The following is a 20808-nucleotide window of genomic DNA, read 5'->3' on the forward strand; positions in this document are numbered from 1 at the left end:
CCCTCCTCTGAAACTACACCAAACAAATTTTGGGACTAGCTCCTCTTCCTCTGCGCTGGTGCCACAATGGCTACAGAGGGCCTACAGAACAAAAAAACTTTCTTCCCCAGGTCTCCCTTTGAATGGGCAGGCTTCACCCTAGTCCTTGTCAAGGCAATGAAGCTCCTGGACCCTCCACAGTTGTCCTTCCTATACTGACATCTGTTACATATCTCACACCTAAGTCTTTTTGTGAAAAGGCCTAAGCCATTGTTCTTGCTCCGGGAGCAGTTTTCACTCCTCTTTACAGGGAATCACTAGCAGGGCCATCTGCCAGCAGGCTAATCCCAATTACCCTATTGAAAGCTCAGACAGCTGAAGTGTAACTTTAAAAAAAATCACGCTTCCTAAATAGCTATTGAAAAGAGACTTCACCATTTATTTAGATTTTTTATATAAACATTATAAATCATGTTTGAGTTATTCCAGGAGTGTGTCCCACACCCTAGAGAGAAGATTTAGGATTTTATTCTGAACTCTAGTTTTTCTCACAGGACAACTTTAGCCCTTTACAGTGAAAATAGCTTTTGGGGACTAGTCACTGTAGTTACATCCCAACATTAAATTCTTGCATGTACAACCTTTAACTACTATGGACCATACCCGTGGGATACATGGATTACTTATGGGTGACTTTTTAAATATTTAACAGTAGAGTTTTTTTGACATCTTTGCTTGCAGATTTATAAGCTGCATGAGTCAGGCTACACAGGTAGGTATGAAGCCATGTTGTCTTTGTAACTCTAGTGGATGACCTTATAAGTGCTACAACCCACAGGTGGCATTTCACTTTACATGCCATTTGTGTATTCTCTTGTACATACTATGGCTTTAATATAAAGTTAAATATGTGGCATTGAGGACTGGCCAATTTTACCATGTTTTAGTGATTAGAGCACACCCATCAGGGCCTGGACAGTGTGCAGAGTTCACAAAACTGCAATGCCGGTCAGCAAAAAATAGGGGTGCCCATGCAAAAAGAAAAGCGTAGACTGAGAAAAATATCTATTACTGGCTTTAAATGTGTTTGAAATCAAGTCTCTTATCAATTCACAAATGAGAATGTGTTGTCAATTTTTCACATGAAAATAGAAGAAAAGCATGAAAAGAATCTACCTGCCTATTTGATATTTTTACACATTATTATTAAAGTAATTAGCTGGACTGCATGAACTTCAAAGTGGAAATGTCTGATCTAGTACAATAGGAGTTTGTCAATAGTTTGATTAATTACTCCAATTATGTGTAGAATCCATATGATTAAAGCTCATCTGTTTCCAGAACAGTCTCTGAATTGAAAGGCTATTTGGCACTTCAAATATTGATAGCCCAATCTAAAGGTTTATCTGTTTATTTTTTTGTAGAAGTTTGTCCACATCAATTGAACAGGAAGGCATCATTCTTGGAAGCAGTCAAGACAGTAGTCAAGACTCTCTTCATAAAGCACCCAAGAAGAAAGGAATTAAGTCTTCAATAGGACGTTTGTTTGGCAAGAAAGAGAAGGCTCGGCTTGGCCAGCTCAGTAAGGAATTTGGCATCTCAGGTCAAGCTCACTGTTCTCTGTTACATATTTTTCAAGTTGGAGAGAATGACGTTCTGTTACATTTGTTGTACTTATTAAAACTTGGTGGGACGCAAAACCAACTAAGATTTTGTGACATTTTTGTAACATATTGTATGTAATGTGGTAGGTGAAGGATTTAAACTATCAAAGCAATAAAAATAGATGTTTTAAGCACTGGAAAATTCACCACAAATTACCCCCATTACTTATTGGAAGCGGTACACAGGTAACAGGGTGATATAAACGATTAGTGACATGAAAACCCCAAACATCTAAGATTTATAAAAATAGATATGACTACAGAAACGCATCTGTGCATAGTTTCTAGTTATGGGTCCTATTTCATGATCTCATTTCAAAGTATTTGGCTATCAATGATGTTCACTTTAAAAAAGTATGGTTTCCTCCTTGACATTTGCCCTACTCTTACAATCACTCTGATGTTTTTCAGAGGCGTCAACAACTGGAAATATAGCAAGCCTGACTTAAACAAATTACCTAGATTAGGCTCATCTCTTACCATCTAGCTGCCTTTAAATAACGGGGCAAAATTAGGTTTTAAGGAAGACGAGAAGTAGAAATATGGCTTTAGACTGGGATACCGGTGAGCCGAAAGCATATTTGCGTGGTGGTACATACATCAGATGTGCTGAGATCATCATGTGCTATGCTGTCAATACGCAAAATCCTGTACTTGCTTTGCAACAGATATGACTTGCATGTGAGGATTACAAGTTTAGTAAAAGTTCAGATGAGCATCATACAAACAGTTAATATTGAAGAACTTTAAAGTCTAAATCTCAATTACTAGTGGCAATTCCAAGGAGTATCTCAATCACTCAACAGCAGAGAAATATAGACCTATCTTACAAATTGTACAATACATCTTCCACTCCTTTTTCATTCTAAAATTAGATCACTTGAAAAGCATGACATTGGGAACTCACTTGCATTTATGCGCTAAATCTTGGCAATCTTTTTGCTTTTGTTTCACTGTGGTGCAGGTGCAGTAGCGGCCAACATTGCTCGTGGGTGGGGAGGCGGGCACGAGGTGTCACGGGGGGATTCGCGGGGGTGTCGCGGGGGTGTCGCTGGGGGATCGCGGAGGAATTAAAAAAAAAAAAAAATTAAACATACATTTCCACCAGGTCCCGTGTCTTCACGACTCCTGCTCTCCTGACTCCGACAGGAACAGGAAGCAGGCTGCCAGACTCCCTCTCCTAAGCCAATCACAATGCTGCAGCAGCCTTGTGATTGGTTGGGACGCCTCCCAGCCACGGGCTAATGGGGTGACCATGTTCTCCATGAAGACTGCAATGCAGCTGCATGGTGAAGGGCGCAGTTTGCATGACTGTTTTGGGGGGCCCCAGTGGGCCGACCAAACAGTCTTTACGCACTCAGGAGTGGGCAAACCACTCCTCCCCTGCCCTGCTCAAAGAGCAGAGTAGCCCCGCCCACCTGCCCACCCACAATGCGCAAAGTAAACATAAAATGGTAATAACTTTTAGTTATTACCATTTTATGTTTTGGTAAAGCAGTGGGGAAACGCTTCACCGCCCTAGTGGAGGAGCCGCCCCTGCTGTGGTGTGGGTCTGGTAATATTTGATCTGCTAAGATGATGATTCATAAAATAATGTAATGAAGCTAGATTATCTAGAATAGCAAACTTCAGCTAAGAGTGTGCAGCTTTTTTCATTGCACGACTGCCACTGATAAATATAGCACACATTTGTACTGAAACATAGCATTTTTCTATGCTAATAAATCAAAATGTTAGTTTTTAAAGTTTTATAGTTAAAAGCTACTTCAAATCTCTGTTTACCACTAGTTTGCACCTAGTGATGAGCACTTCCAATGATGTGTCCAGTTCGCTTCTTTGTTCCCCTGATCTAAAAATGAATACACATCTCACTGAGCAACTGAACACAGTGACACTTATCCCACCCCTTTAGCTATAATGCCTCATGTCATTGTAAGGATTTATATTTCCAGCTGTTTCCAAACTGAATTTAGCAACTATTAAATGGAATAGTGTAAACCAGTGTTAGCTTATGGGAAAGCCAGCCTTGACGCAGCAAAAAAACTACTTTTGACAATTTCCACTGCTAGAATATGTAAACATATTGCACATATATGTCCTACTTTTAAATACCATGAACCCTGCTGCAGTCTACTGGTATTATTTAATTTACTGGCCCAGGGTACATGTAAGACTAAATACTATGTACTTACAAGTTAACTAAATGTGCAATTTTAGTAGGTTTGAAAGGGAGAACACTCTCACTTTACCTCTAGTTATCAGTGACATAGTGTGTAGAGTCCTATGGCAAACAACAGATTGAGCAAAGAAAGGTAAAAATCTGGGAAAATACCATGCAAACTATGGTAATTTCCAACCCATGCCATCTAACAGCCTGTGTGTATTCCACAAATCTCCGAATGTTCAAAGATGATACTGCATACAACACAGAAATATAATCTAGATTTGAAGCAGACCTCTTTTGTCCCTATAATGTGCTTATGGCTCTGGCTTGTGGGGAAGCTAGCGTGGTAGCATCACAGGAGTATGTTGTGTGCATCCCAGAGGTTATGGTACAGTTGTCTAGCCCCAGTGAAAATATATCCTGCCAGCAGATGAAAATATCCTGAACTTATATAGTAAATCATAACATGCTGGGGAGGGTGTTTCCTAGTAAACTGGATTGAAAACAGTTTGGAAGACCAAAAACCCTGTAATTTACAGAGCAGTGCTTTGTGGCACATATTGGCATGAGTATCTTCTTATGTCATCCTGGGACAGTGCTTAATTTGTGCCAAAGTTTGCAGAAGATGAACATCAGCACTTACTTATTTTTCATGAGACCTGTCCCGAGAATGAGTGAGAAAAGAAAAAGAGTAGAAAGAATGAGTAAAATAAATACAGTGAAAGAGTAACAAAGGGTAAAAGCTGGGATTAAAAAAAACCTGCAGTAGGGGGATAAAGCAACAAGAAGTATAGTGTGGTGTAAGAAAGTGGTAAGAGGTAGGAATCAAGACTAAGCAGCCTTTGTATAGAGCAAACGTGGCATTTGGTACATCTGGCGAAGATGCCTATGAACATCATTGGTCACTTGGGGGGATATTTTAAGCATTTGAAAGCTAATTTTGTAGGTTTGTTCATACGTTTATGCATATTTTCAACATTTTTGGAGTTAGGAGAGAATTCTAGAATTAGTTCTGGGGCGATGGATGTGCCACAGCTTTGTAGTTGGAGTTTTAAAAATGTTTGTTAATTCCAAGTTATTTTGAAATAATGTTTACATACATAAATAGAGTAAGTGTACATTTGTTCATGTAGAAACGTGTTGCTCAAGTGCATTTTTACTGGCTAGCTTTTTCTGTTTTCCACAAAGAAAACGTTTATTCCCTGAAAGTTGCGCTCTGCACCGATTTTCAAGTTGTTCCAGCACTCTTCTCACTGTCAATTGGAAGGTGCTCTTGCACTGATCCAGACTAATTGTAATTGGCTTTATATAGCACTTAATACACCTTATGAGGTGTTGAAGGGCTTTATGGCGAATAGCACACTACTCCAAAACCCAACGTTAGTGGTTAATCTAGTGGTTATTGTTGGTTATTTTGATTAATCATGTACTCTCAAGAAAAATTGTATGCATTTACTCCAGATACTTTGTGATATATTAATACCAGATAAGTGTAGTAATTAGTGGGGTCTATGTGGTTTCAGGTGAATTGTTGGTGAAATAGGCTGGTGGAGATTAAGTCATGTTAGATTACAGGGATAGGGTTTTAAACAGGAGAGGTTGTGATATATGAAATGAGGTATCATCCAATTGCAGAATATTCAATAAGAAAGATTGAGGCAGGCAGGCATGAGGCTGGAGGGAGGATCACAAATAGACGTTATACAGAGAATGGAAGATGAGAAGAGGGTCGCTCTAAAGAAAGGTGAGGAATCAAACAGGAGTAAGTCGAGGTTAATTTTCCATGCAGGATTTAGGAGTATAGTGGAAGAAGGCTTTCTGAGTTAGCAAGTAATAGGAGAATATAAACTGTAAAAAAAAACCTTATACATAGTGCTCTACATCAGAGGCATAGATCTTGCCAATTGTTGTGTTATAAGTCTGGATGCAATAACAGAAAGCTCAGAGAAGCACCAAAATACTAGTCGAGTGGTACACACTGGGAATGAGAGACATTTTTAACATGTTTAAGCCACACCCTTAATTACATAGCTAGTGCCCCTTTTAGAGACTCCCCACTTTTTTCATCCCACTTTAATCCCTAACCCTTGTAGTTTGCACTTCTTAGCCTGTAACTGCAGAATGGTCCCACATTACGGTCGTCCATCTAAGCCAGGAGTAGCTGTTTATCTAAAAGCACAATGCATAATAAAAACTTGTATTTTTGCATTACATATGACACTGTATTCAGTGTATAAATGTGTTTGCTAAAGATTTGTAAATACCCATGTACTCACATGTTTGTGAGTCTTCATCTACTTAATCAGAGAATCCCCATACTAGAACACTCTCATCCTGCCCAAGGAAGCAGATTTGCTGACACATAACATGAAGCCATACTGGTGTAACATGGCATGTGAGCAATCTATTTCCATATTGAGAATACCAAAGAGGGCTTAAACTTTTTAACCACAATCAAACGAAGGAAAATAAAAACGGGTGGGCTATATTTAACGAGGTCCAGTATACAGGCCCTGAAGTAGTTATGCGAGAAGGGTATACCGTTCCTCTAGGTGTTCACTAGTGTGAAGAGTACACTAGTCCCTGGGATTGAGACAAAGTGGGGAATAATGTCTAGTTAGCCTGGGAGCTAATAGCATGTGATGGATGGGGGAACCCACATTGGTGGAACTAAAACCCTCACACACCCAGCAAGCTAGGTGTCATGCTTCATCATCTGGGTTTTGCTCCTCGTCGGGTCGGCGCTGCAATTCCCGACGGGCACCCAAAGATGGGGCTCTTTAGCGGAGATCTTTTGTTCCTTGCCGAAGGTGAGTGCAAGTGAGGGCCAGGTAGGTGTAGACGTTGGTGAGTGTATTTTAAAACAGGGTTGGTTAGTCTGAATAATAAATTTTATTCGGTCAGTAAACCACCCTATTAAAAACGAAATGAGAGGCGGTGGTCTGGACACAATGGGTCAAGGACTACTCTGCTCTACTCAGATGGTCAACATGTTTCTTGCCTCAAGGTCAGGGGGATCCAGCGGCAATTCATCAGGACCGGTGAAAGGTGAACTATCTACAAATTGTGAGGGTGTGCAAAAAGATTATTATGGTAGTGTCTGGATAAAACTACCCTAGGGAAGTGTCAGGAAAACTAAACACTTCCGTATTGGAATGGCCTAACGTTATAGAAAGTGCCGCTCCAGTCGGTACATGGCGAGCCTCTTGGGATGGCGTGTTAGCCTAAGTTCTGTCGCCCAAGGGTGGTCTGCAAACCTACCCCGCTCCGCCGAAACCGGGAAGATGTGTTAAACTTTTTAACACATCTAAGTACAATTTACATGTTTAAATAGCCAACATCAAAGCCTACTTGCTGGGACAACGGCAGTTTGCACGAGTAAACACTCGGAAGAAGGTAAAACGTATGACAACAAATAATAAGGCATAATACTGACACGATTGGGAGAGAAAAACTAATGAAGACAAATAACTATTTGGGAAACCGGGACAGAATTACAACCAGTTAAAAGATAACACTAACAATACCAACGAAACAGCCTTGTGGAAGTCGCGGCCACCTGCCATAGGCGACGAAGCACATGTTGGCTAAAAAGAGGCTAAAAAAAGAACTAAACAAGAACATATGAGAATAAACCTAACAAATACAAAGAAAGACAAGAATTGTTGATCTTTTTTATTAATGTAATTGACATTAGTGTGTGCTGGGGAAACCAATTTTTGTTTAAATAGCCATTAATACTTCTTCAAGGTCTTCAATCGTACCAGAATAATTTAAATATGGGGTGGTGAAACCTCTACCGAAACAATTTAAACAGGGTTGTCAAAGCCCTTTTAAAAATGTAAGGCCTCAACACCAGCATGGTTAATAATTTCAGGCCCATTACCCTTCTCCTGCTAATGTTCAGGGTGACAGAGACGTATCTGGTTTGCCTGGCTTCCTAATTTGCTCAAAGAAAAACCTAGTTTGAATAAACGTCAAGTAGGCCTCAAGCCCAAACATGGGACTATAGTAGCAATTAGCTGTGTTGCACCAACTTAGAGCTTGGTAAAATGAATGTATTTGCGGAGGGATTTCTATTATTAGATCTCTTCACTGATTATGACACAGTTTCTCATGATCTTCTAATCAATTGGCTATATTTGAATGGACTCAAAAGGCAGACCCTCTCGATTTTCTTCCTTTTTGACCAACCGTTCGTAGACCGTGGTAATGCCCAACCTCTACTCCTCTAAAACCATGTTCTCGCTTTTGGTGCACCCCAAGGCTCAGCCTCTACTCCCATTTTATTTAATATGTGTGGAAAACTCCTCTGTAGCCCTATAAGGTCATATGACATAAATACTTATTCATTTGCTGAGGTGAAAAAGAATATGCTTTTAAATGTATGTCGTGTGCATGCTTGTGGGTGAGGGTGTGTTTGTATGAGAGAGAGTCTGTATATGTGCGCATGTGTGTCTGAGTGAAAGTGAAGGTCAAAGGCCGTGGTGATGTCACTTCTGCTACCCCTGGCATTTTGGTGAATTGACGTCCATTTGTGTACTGGGCCCAAAATATGGAATGAGCTGCCATTTACTGGACAAGCCATTCTTAGTTTTGGGGTTTTCAGTCTGGGCCATCCTTCAGCCTTAGATTAACCTATGCTCCTGCCTAACCTGAACAAATTATTGTTTTTTAAAGGGGTGGGGTGATTGATGAGGGAAGAGTACCTCTAAGGTAGCTCTCGGCACGAGGCCCCAGCCCCTCCTCACATGGTGAGATGTAATTGTAATTGCATTTATATAGCGCATACTCCCCCTGACGAGGCATCTAAGCGCTTTTTCAGCGAGTAGCACGCTACTCTGGAACACATAAAGGATTAGTGGTCAATTAGTATAGTGAAATATGAAAGAAATTTGAGTGGTAGATATGTTAGTTAGTTATTTGGATTGTGAAGGATAGTGGAGGGATAGAAGAGGGGAAAAGGTTTGCATTTATATAGCGCTTGCTACCCCTGATGGGGTGTTGAAACGCTTTTTCGGCGAGTAGCATGCTACTCCATAACCATTAAAGGATTAGTTGTGAATTAGTATAGTGAAATATGAAATTTATTTGAGTGGTGGATATGTTAGTCAGTTATTTGGATTGAGAAGGATAGCGGATGTATTAATAAGTTGGCAGGTATGCAAAACGTATAAGGGAAGCGAAAAATAACGGTAGTTGAAATGAAACTGAAATTGCATTGCGGTTTTACCACCCTTATTTAAGAGAGAGTTTAATTGCAATAAAAAGGTATTCATAGAAGCGCTGTTTCGACCTAGATAATCCAGGAAATGGCCACAGTGAGTAGCAGCCTGGAGGACGGTTTTGTATTCGCATCCTATTTCAGTGAGCACAGGTCAAGAACTATTCGCATTGCATTTTGGGAAGCCTGAAACATAACATTTGCGAACAGCACAAAATAATTTTTATGTACTTTTTGGTTTTGCAGTATTATATAGTACAAACCCGACCCAAAGATATTGGAGCACACTTTACATGAGCACCAGTTGCATTACACAAGGTCACATCCGTTTATTGGGGATGCTGAGCTAATGCCGAGACTCGAACCTGGATTCCCAGTTCCAAAGTCAGCAGTTTTGGTGTCACTGAATAAACCACGTGCTTTCCTTTTCTTAAGAAACTGAAATGACAGAGGCCATAAACATTGCACTGTGCCTATGTCAGGTTCACCAGCTCTAGAAGAAACACACGTGGACATGTTTACTGCTGCTTCACATCTCTATACAGGGTCAGACTACCCTATCGCGCAATCAGACAGTGCCCGAAGGCTTGGTCTGACCTGTGTGTTGGCCACTTTTTTTGACTTTGTGACCCTGTTTTATGGTCTGCTGGGCCAGTTTTTACTATTGATTTCTCTGACATTAAAACAAACATTGCATGCAACAAGCTCAATCCATGCAGTCTTTCCATTCCTTGCAAAACACTTATACAACAAGTTCAAAACTGCCCGAATTTGCAACCATGGGTCACCTTTTTAGCTGTCTAATTCACAAATGGAGGCCACTTTTATTTCAGTTCTCTGGCCTATATTCTGGCCCTGTTCATCTCTTCATACATATTCATGTTGTTTAAAAAGCCTTGGATAATCTATTTGTTTAATTAATGTGCACATCACCGCCTGTGCACAAAGAGAACTTAATCAACAGATCTTTTGGAGTAAAAGGTCAGTTTGAGTAATCTTTCCCTTGAACAACTGATGTACATAGACTTTGATACAATTAAAAATAAAGGCGGGCACTTAGGTCTTTTAAGATGTAACATTTTATCTATGAGATTATAAACATTTCAAAGCAGCAGGCCAGGAAGGCTCAGACATAATACACTTCACCTCCTGTTCTCCTTTTTTCCCTTCTCTTATTACCAATTAGCTCTCAACGCTTTTCTCCATTTTCCTCTGCTGCCTCGTTTCCTGCCCCTCATCCTTCCTGTTCAGCAACATTTGCTATAAGTGTTTTACTGCGCCTCCTTCTTTGTTGCATTCTCCGTATTCGGCCTGCTTAAAGTCTTGTGTTTCATTCGAAAGACAAAACTGTCTCTACATTTGTAATTCAGCCACACCTAGACTGTGGTAAGGATGCGCTATACAAAAATGAAAAGCAATACCACCACCACGCCGCAGGTTAGCACTTGAAAGGCCTCTGGGCGCTTGAGATGCTACAGACTATGGAAAAGGTGTTGATAGAATTGTTAGGACGACGAGCACAGGGAGAATGAATCATTAACGCTTAAAATATGAGTAAAGATTTAGTGTAGAAATCACACATTCTATAAATTGAATTCATAAAAGGTATGTCTCGTGGCTCTACACAAGGCCCAACGAAATGCTCGTTATGCCGATGTAATCTAGCATAATTTCGGTAATTTTTTGTTACTCATGTTAGGCGAAATTGTAGATTTGTACGAATCTGAAATTCCCAAAATAACGCTATTGAGCCACATCATACAATTCTACCGTGAATGCATTGAAACGTCATGAACAACAGAATGCAAGCGGCTTTCGGTCGTGGTGCTAGCGTAAAATGCATCTTCACGTAAAAAATACAAGCGTGCATTTCATGTGAAACCACTAGGCCTGGGCCAAAATTCCATTCCGTTTGCGGAAATTGCGATAATTTGGTATTTTCGCGTTCCGCGGAAAGCGCGAAAATGTCAAAATTTCCCCATTCAGTAGCTTAGCGATAATTTGTTTCTTGCTCGCGCTGTAAAATAATACATTCTCGCGTGCGCGCGATCGCCTTACCTGAATCCCAGCGTTTGTCAACAAGTTTTCCCGATCCGGTCGCGTTCTCCACGAGATGTTGGATTGTTGGTAGCCATTTGCGCTGTCTCGCGAGAGTTTGCGCCCGCAGTAACGTCATGCGTCGCGCGATCACGTCTTTCTTCTTGCGATCATGCACCGCGAGACAAGTGAAAACAAGAAGGCCGCGCCCGCGAGCAACCGCATGGGTAAGTTGGCGAGCCGCGACCACGCAGAAAATACCGCGAACAGGCGGGAAAAAAACTTCCGCATCTTCGCTATATTTTCGCGTGTTTGCGGAGATTTTTAACATTTTCGCGATAATTTGCGAAAGTGAATTTCGCAAATTCCGCCCACCTCTAGAAAACACCTTTTGCATTTCGCGTAGTTGCGAATAATTTTCTGCAGTTTTTCCAAAATTGTGAGTAATTACATAAATGAAAAGTACACACATCCCTACTGTACACCCTCCGTAGTACTGCAGGCTTCCTGTGCTCATTTTCAGGACAGCTAGTAACAGCTAGTGGGTCTGCACACTGTGCCGCTCTGCAGGGTTGGATTGGGATACAAAATAGGCCCGGGCACACAAAAAAAAGTGGTCCACATTAGCGGATTGCCTTTCCGCAAAACACTGCTTTGGCAACAACGTCACATGAAAAGAAGGGGAGAGAGGCATCTTTTCTTAACTAAACTAAGATAAAAAATAAAAAAAAGCATGGATAATTTGACACCAGTGAAGCACACCAGAATACACGTGAGACCACTTCTGCTCAGGCCCCCTGCCCTGCTCAAGCTGCATACATTAATGGGCCTGCCCAGAGAGAGAAAGGGAGTGACACCTCTGCCCTGCTGGTAAAAAAGGAGGAAACCGAGGCCTATCTTTCTCCTGAAAGGCCACTCAGGCACCCACTGGGCCGCTGGCTGCATCTGAACAACACAGACACCGCCCACATCGGCCCCTCCCCGGCTGCCCAAAAAAGCGGCCCTAAACTGGAACTCAGATACCGGCCCCTCAGCCATTGCCAGACTGCCCGCCTTACCAATCCGAGCCTGCCGCTCTGTTATCTGTCGGGATGCCCAGTAACCACTTGTGTAACTGCAGGACTGTGCAACCTTTGGACAAATAGTAACTGCTGAGGTACTTCAAACTCCTGTTGCTCACTCGCAGGACACTTAGTAACTGCTTGCAGTAATGCAAGCTTGAGCTGCTTACTCTCGGGACCCCTAGTACGAGCCTGTGGTTCTGCAGTCTGTGGTACTGGAGCCTGTGGTACTGCAATCTTGCGCTGTTCATTTTCAGGATGCTTAGCACTGAAAAAGCCATTGGGTTTGGCTTTAAAGTGCTAATGCACATAAATAGCATTTTTGGATGCCTGTCTCAGCATGCATTAGCACATTAAAACAATAGTTTTTACCTTTGCCAATACTTGTTTTTCATGTAAAAACCTGGGATCATGTGGGCTACAAATAAATGGATTGGCTATAAAATGTTTAGGCAATGAACAATTCAATTTCCTCACCCAAAATGCTAACTTTAGTACTACATGGGTCTGGTTGCTCTTCAAGAGAGATGCATTTACCACCAAAAAATATAGCAAAAATGGTGAGAGCAAACTCTGCAAGAATCTCACCATGCCCGAGTCTGAGTGCATTTTTGCTCCAGTACCAGACATTTCTGGGTCTCAGAATACCACATCCAATTTTACTGGGAGTTGAACCTTCTTAGGACAGAGCAGAGCCCTTTGGTCAGAAGTGGCTCAGTATGGCCTCCAGCCAAACCCTCGGCAACTGCACAGGGGGAGCATGCAACACTCTCCGCAGCAGCCCCACAACTTGTCTTTTTGCTGGACCTTCTTTCAACCCCTCCACCAGAAGCACAACACTTCCTGTGGCCTCCCTGCTCACACTGGCCACCTGCTCTGAGTGGGTGGTAAATCTGAGCTTAAATGTCCCTGAAATCTGACAATACCTATGGAAACTGGCCTGCTAATTCTAGATGCCACAGATCATTCCCCATTCTGGGGTCTTCAATTCCACCTGGATTTTGATGGTAAAGTATGATAAGACCTGGTAAATCAGGCCTAATATCTTCCCACATGAAATCCAGTCTGCTGGTAAGACGGCCCTGGATATTCTCTCAAAGTTGATACCGGCACTTCGTGCAGGAATCAGGATTAGACGAGGGGTGGGAGCCATGGTGCCACAATGACCATTTTATGCCAAACGTCATCACCATGATGGCGAAAAATCAACACCATTATGTCAGAAGAAAATTCCATCTTGCAGAGAAAGGGTGTCGGGGGTGGTTTATGAGGAAGAGGGGTCACCGGATGTCATGTGGGCCATGATCTAGAAGCAGATCAGTGGATACAGATATTGGGATGCAAGGTTGAGGAGCACAGTTGGAACAGACAGACACACACAAACAGTGAGACACACAAGACATAGGCATTCACCCTTAATCTAATCGTTGTTACTGACCTCTCTCTTTGGCAGTGAGATCTTTGATTCTGCCCCCAATGTTTCTTCCAAAGCTTGCAGATCCAGTGGACTCCTCCTGTGATGTAAGCCAGGATAATGTTTAGTCTGGCAGCAGAAGCAGCACTGGAATGTGGTAAGGTGCCTCTTCAGGGTGATCAAGGGGGCAGATGTGTCACACTGAGTGGTGTCCTCCTCCTTCTGTGGCCTTACTGTCAGAGCATTTCTCTGCCTTTTAAAGGAACAAGCGGTGAGTGGAACTGGGAGGAGAGACTCCATGACCTGCAGAACCTGGCACCAGAGAAGCTGGCCTATATATTAATGTGGACGTACCTTCAGCATTATCATGAGTACTGTAGTCATGAACTGAGGCCTGTGCTAGAAGCTGCAGTGTGCATAGTGTCATTTTGTGGAGGTCTGAAGTGTAGGAACCCAATGTGAGTAGGGCACCTTTGGCAGGCCTCATCTGATGCCATTCCAGCCTCTATCAAATACATGATATGCTGCCTATAAGCAAGTGGCCAGGCATACTTTTTAGAGGGTCAGTGCAAGTTGCATGGCTTCACCATTATTTGGAGTGGGAATGTGAACAGCTATGCTGGAGCTTTTCTTTCATTACTGTGGGCAATGAGTGTCACGTACAGTGGGCATAAGCCAAGGGCAGGCATGTGCTGCCCCCTCGACTGATAAAGCCAGAACTATGTTGCTGCCTCCAAGAACATGGCCAGAACAGCAGACTGCTATTCTAAGGTCCCATGAAGCATATCCATATCGTAGTACAGGCATCATAACTGCACAGGACTTAGGGGTGCCCAACTACTGATTTTATTATAAGATAGATATGATCAACTCATCAGCATCCACTTCAAATGCTAAATGGATGTCGTATGGGCTTTTTGAGAAGGTGAATGATACATCCAAGAAGTAATGTCCTAAGGGGGCCGACCCATTGCCTCTCTCTATGTATAATGTGTGTTGATGCTCTATGATCTGGGAAATAGGTAAAGCTGCTTCTTGCCAGACCTCAAAATAGTGTAGACATTTTTTCTGTAGGCAGATTTGTTTGGGAGTTAGTGTCCTACTTAAAGAAAGAAGAGGAGCCAAGTGTCACAAACTTTGCCATTTAAAAAAAATGGATAGAATAATTCTGAGATAGAAAGAAAAACATTTTCTGAGCTGATGAAATACCCTGAGTGGGTTAAGCAATTTTTGGACAAATAGACCGTACATCGTTCCGTGGTCAATAAAATGATTCTCACTGAGATGGATAATAATAGCATCTATAGCATCCAATTGATGGGAGGGTGGCTCTATAAGTTAAACGTATGCCACTGACCAATTTGGTGTTATTGACGTCGGGTCTTTGAATATCAAAAAGGCAAATTCACCCTTTCGTTTTTCGGAGAGGGGTAGCTACATTGGGTAATCATAACATCTGTTATTTTTAGTGCTTAGAAATGAGAGAAGTGTGGTATGTTGTGTTATTTAAAACATGTTATCATATTATTATTAATATAAATATTATTGTTGTCATTACCTTAGCACCAAAAGACAATTCTGTGTCCTATGTGCACTACATAAAAGTAAAGAATTATTTAGTAAAAAAGAGATATTTTGATCATTTCCAGCTATATTGCTAAACCTCTTTCAATAAATAGGGAACTATTGAGTAGGATGTCTGCAAGATTAGCTAGAAACACTGCCCTCTATTATTTCCGATTTGACTTTGATCTAAATAATTCTTCTTCAGCGAGACCCTTACATTTAGCTAACACACTGTGGGTACCACAGTGCCCATGTAGAATGCACCAGTGCACAGTCAATGCTTTTTACATGCCCATAACAGGAAGCAATCAGCGAACATCATCCATGAACACTTAAATTCCCCTCCCACTATGCTGCAACTGTGCTTACACATTGTTTTGTAAGTGCCCTTGCTGTACACTGTCCACTCTTCTCTGTCGGCAGGCAATCACCTGGTTCTGTGTGGTACTGGGTGTGCCAATGAAAATAAACTGTGCCATCTCAATAAATAAGTGGTTTAATGTAGCACGGATAATCACCTAGGAGGGTATCCAGGTGCTGGTGGGACTCGAGGAGCTCAGTCAACAGCCAGGTTTTTAGCGCCCTTCGGATTTCCAGATAAGAGGAGGATGTACGTAGCTGCAGGGGGGCGGGGGGGTTGTTTCAAGTCTTTGCCACAGGCTATCTGTCAGACTTGGGGGTCTCTAGTTGGCACAGGTATGCACTTGTGACAAATAGGGACCTCCTCCTCTAGTCAGGGTAAGGGGGTACACCTAAAATAACCCCTGCTCACCCCCTTGGTAGCTTGGCACGAGCAGACAGGCTTATCTCAGAGGCAGTGTGTAAAGCATTTGTGAACACATACAGTAACCAAGTAACAACACTACAGATGGACACCACACACGTTTTATATAAAAAATAAGTATTCTTTATATAGGTTTACCACAAGACCATTAAACGACAAAAACACACAATACTGTTACTTTAGGTGGTAGAATTTTGCTTAGTTCTCCTAAGTTCTTAAATGCGACACTTTAAGTCAATGTACCGTTTAGATGCGACACGCAGGGCAACGAAAGGGTTGCAACAATGTTGAAACGATTACGTTTTTGGTACAAAGAAATAAAGACGCAAAGATCTTCCAGATGCGATACGCTTCTCCGATGTTGCGAGAAGAGTCCACTCAATGCTTCAGCTGCAGCGGCGTCACCGTTTATGCGATGCGGCGACAGCGGCCTTGGCAGCGACACTCTTCTCCGACGTTTGCGAGACGCTTCCGCTCGATGCGATGTTGCAGCGGCGACACACCTTTTCGCGATGCGACGACAGCAGCTCCGACGGCGGCACGCTTCTCCGTGGATGTGAGGCGCTTTTCTTGATGTGGTGCAATGCGACAATTACGATTGCTGGGATGGCGACACGCTTCTTCCTCGATGCGAGACTCCTCTCTTGATGCGGTGCAATGCGTCAGCTACGATGACTGCGATGGCGACACACTTCTTCGGTGTTGCTAGACACTTCCTGGATGATGCGAGATGCGTCCGCTCGATGCGATGCTGCAGCGGCGACACACTTTACGAGATGCAACGACAACAGCTCCGACGGCGGCACGCTTCTCCTTCTTGAGTCGCGCTTCCAGCTCCTTGCGACACGCAGTCCCTCAGAAGGCCCAACAACAGCAGCAGGCACTTCCAAAGAACTCTGGGGAGCTGGGGGGTGAAGTCTATTGTTCCTGAGACTTCAGCAGGAGGCAAGCTCTTTTCCAAGCCCTTGGAGATCCTTCACAAGTTGAGCAAAAGTACACACAAAGTTCTTTTCTCCTCTCTTTGGCAGTAAGGCAACCACCGCAGGCCAATCCCCCAGGTTCAGGGATAGTTTCCTCCTCAGCTTCTTCTGGTTCCTCCCTCAGCAGAGGTACTTCTTGTTTTCCCAAAGTGATCTAAGTTCTTGGGATCAGGGTCCCAATATTTATACCCAGAAATCCTTTGTCCTCTGAAGGCAGAGGGGTCTTTGCCCAGTCTAAACCAGTTCATGAGCACTTTGTTTACCAGACTTCTCCTTACCTTTCACAGTGCAGGGCAGAAACATTAGATGCCCCACAGGAGGTGGAGCCAGCATTGTGGAAGGCAAGTACAGCCCTGGAGCACTTTGTTGACAGGATTCCTTCTCTTCATTCACTGTGCAGGGCAGAGACATCAGCCGCTCCCCAGGAGGTGGAGCCAACATTGTGGAAGGCAGGCACAGCCCTATTCAGGTCCCAGGTGCAACTCCTCCCACCCATCTAGAGGCAAATCTCTCTATTCACCACTGGGGCACCTCACCCTGTCTCCTGGAATTCCCCAGCCCTGTCACTCAAACTCCAGACAAAGGAATACACACAGGCTAGCATAGGCAGGTTTGAATGGTTAGACAAGAAAATGCCTACTTTCTAAAAGTGGCATTTTCAAACACAGAATGTTAAAACCAACTTCACTAAAAGATGTATTTTATCATCCTGAGTTCAGGCATACTAAATTCGAATTTCTACCATGTTCCCTGAGTCAGTTAGGATTATAAAATGTAATAACCAAACTGCCCATTCTGGCCTATGGAGAACAGGTAGCCTTGCAATAGTGAAAAACGAAAATGGCTGTAATTCACTATTAGAACATGCCACACACACCAGGGCATGTCATACCTTATACTTACAATGCACCCTGCCCTTGGGCCTACCGTAGGGGTGTCTGATATGAAGAAAAGGGAAGGTTTAGGGACTGGTAAGTGGGTGCACTTGCCCAGTTAGCATGACAGTACCAGACTGCACGCAGGCTTTGCAATGGCAGACCTTAGACACATGTTTACAGGCTGCTTCTGTGGGTGGCACAACCAGTGCTGCAAGCCCACCAGCAGCATTTGGATTACAAGCCCTGGGCACTCCTGATGCACTGTACTAGGGTCTGACAAGTAAACCAAACCAACCAATCATGGAATCACAAATAATACATCAATTTACAATAGGGAGCACTTGCACTGTGGCACTGGACAGCAGTGGCACAGTGCCCTGAGCAACTAACACCAGCAAGACATATGAGGCAACAGCGAAAAATGGAAGGGAGACCCACGCCAATGTGCCAGGTCTAACACTATCCATTTTAAATACTTACACCGGATGTACCGTTACCCCGCTCAGTTATTCAGAATGGGGCTCTTCCCTAGTGATAGATGTCGCAGGTGCTCATCACCTGCGGCTGACTTCTCTCATCTACTTTGGCTGTGTCCTTTGGTCTCTACATACTGGCGCGACATGTGCACCATAATTACAGAGATAACCTCCTCGCCTGTTTTGCCAGATCCCCTGGCCTGCCTACTCGGTTTGGTGAGAAAATGCCCTGATGCCTGCTGCCGTCACACGGTTATGCTCCTCGTTCTCGTACGCCGTAGAGTTGCTATACATTGGGGTCAAAGGCCCGCACTTAAGGCAAGTGCATGACTCGAAGATGTTGCGTGGTGTCAGACGCTTCTTTCAGAATTTTGGGAAGTAACGCCGGCTACTGGTCGGCTGCGAGATATATGGGGCCCTCTTGTTGTATACCTCCTCTCCTGGAATGCCTCCCCCTCTGCGTCCTCTCCCGGCGCTCCCTGCCGGCTCCCCGTCCGCAGCGGTCACCGGTGCTGGTCCATAGGTATCCCCCTCCTTCCCCTGCACGCTGATATCCTCCTGCGGCCCCCACACCCCCATTTCGCCCCGCCTGTTGCCTCATGCTGCCCTCCCATGCTCCGCATTCAGCTATTGTGCCTCTCATTCCACGATGTGCCGCCCTTGTATCATTGCCTCCATGCCTTTTATGATCGATTCAATGTTTCTATTCCCTTCTGTCATGTGTTGCAGCACGATTTCTCATATTGTAACCTGATGTGCACGATTTTCAATAAAGGTCTTTGAAAATTTAAAACAAAAAAATACAAAAAAAAGAAGTCTTCTTTACAGGTAAGAGAAGGAGCTTCCTCTGGTTGTGCTTCGTTGGATGCGGAGGGTGTGGGCGAGGGCGAGGGAGAGGGATGCAGACCTGAACTGTCTGGAAGGTTGGTGGAAGTTCAAGCGGTGGTTGATGTAGATAGGTTCCTGGTTGTTTAGTGCCTTGTATGAGTGGATCATCAGCTGAATTGGCATCTCTTCTGTATTTGGAGCCAGGGGGGTGGGGGATGGGGTTCCTTCGAGGGAGGTTGAGGATGAATCTTGCTGTGGCGTTCTGTATGGTCTGTAGTCTCTGTAGGAGTTGAGTGGTGATCCCTCAGTAGAGAGCACTGCCAAAGTTCTGTCAGCTGGTGTTAGGGCCTGTGTGATGGTGCTTCTTGTGGCCTGGGAGAGCCACTTGAAAATTCTTCGTAGCATGCACGAGTGAGGAAGCAGGCAGAAGAGGCCACATTGATTGGGGACTTTATGGTCAGTTTGTGTCCAGGATGATGGTGAGGTTTCTGGTGTGTTCAGGAGGTGAAGGTGATGGTCCTAGTTTCGAGGACCACCAGGAGTCATCTCAGGGAGTGGTGTCATTGTCCAAAAAATAAGTACTTCTGTTTTGTCTGAGTTAAACTTCAGGCAATTGTGCTTCATCCAATTGGCAGGCTAGTCTTGCACCTGTGATAACTGGTTCTGGTGGTGGCGGATCTTCGGAGAGAGAGAGGATGAGTTGGTTGTCGTCTGCATAGGATGTAATGTTTTGTCTGTGGGATTGGACGATGTTGGCCATGGGGGGGTCATGTAGATGTTGAATAGGGTGGGGTGAAGGATGAACCTTGGGGGACACCGCATATGATGTCTTTGAGTTTGGAGGTGAACGGTGATAAGCGAGCGTTCTGAGTTCTTACAGTGAGGAAGGAGGTGATCCATTTGAGTGTGTCTCTTTGTTTTCCGATGTGGTGCAGCCTTGTGATCAGTATGTTGTGGGATACGGTGTTGAATGACACCAAGAGGTCGATGAGGATCAGTGCTGCCTTTATCCCTGGTAAAGGAGGGCTCGGATGTCATCTGTAGCGGCTCTCAGACGAGGTTCTTCTGTTCCAGATCGTTCGTGAGGTGCTTGTTGATGGCTTTCTGCAGGACCTTGTCCAGGAAGGGGAGCAGGGAGACATAGCTGTAGTTTTTGAGTTTGCTGGGGTCGGCTGACGGCTTCTTGAGTAGTGGTTTGACCTTGGCTTGTTTCCAGTTGTCAGGGAACCTGGCTGTGGTTAATGAGGTGTTGAACAGAGTGGTGTTTGTGGCTGATCCTGTTGTTTCGGAGGTTTAAGATGTGGTGTGGGCAAGGGTCCGTGGGAGCTCATGAGTGAATGGAGTTCATGATGGGGGTTGTGCCCTGGGGATTGAGCTGGTCCCATGTGGTCAGCAAGTGGTCAGTGTAGGTTGCGGTGAAGGGGTGAGGGTTGAGAAAGTTTGTAGGCTTGGACTGGGGTTTGAAGTTTCTGTAGAGGGTGAAGATCTTGTCATGGAAAAAATTGGCAAGGTTGTTGCAGAGTTCTTGTTAGGGTGTCATGCTGGTTTCTGTGGCCGAGGGATTAGAGATCTTCCTGACTATGTTGAAGAGTTCTTTGCTGTGGTTGGAGCTGGATTGCGATGCAATCGGGTAGGGCATTCTTCTTCTACATCATCTGTTGATGGAGGTTTTGACCTTGTTTGCGCACCATCTTCTTTCCAGTTGCTTGCTGTCGGGGTTTGCTGTACTCAGTTCTTCGGTGCACCATCTTGC

The 20808-nt window shown here is 43.8% G+C and overlaps 1 protein-coding gene across 3 annotated transcripts in view; it reads left to right on the forward strand.

The window, feature by feature from the left end:
* Nucleotides 1–20808, forward strand: part of PPFIA2 (PPFI scaffold protein A2) — a 1995062-nt gene that overhangs the window by 1521627 nt on the left and 452627 nt on the right. For 2 of the 3 annotated variants that reach the window (XM_085652973.1, XM_085652975.1), the window contains one exon: nucleotides 1404–1582. In XM_085652973.1, coding sequence (XP_085509099.1) covers nucleotides 1404–1582 — 179 coding nt within the window. The remainder of the gene's footprint in view (nucleotides 1–1403; nucleotides 1583–20808) is intronic. The other variant, XM_085652974.1, reaches the window with a different exon arrangement.

This window comes from Triturus cristatus, chromosome 4_1 (genome assembly GCF_964204655.1).
Source record: "Triturus cristatus chromosome 4_1, aTriCri1.1, whole genome shotgun sequence".
NCBI lineage: Eukaryota > Metazoa > Chordata > Amphibia > Caudata > Salamandridae > Triturus > Triturus cristatus.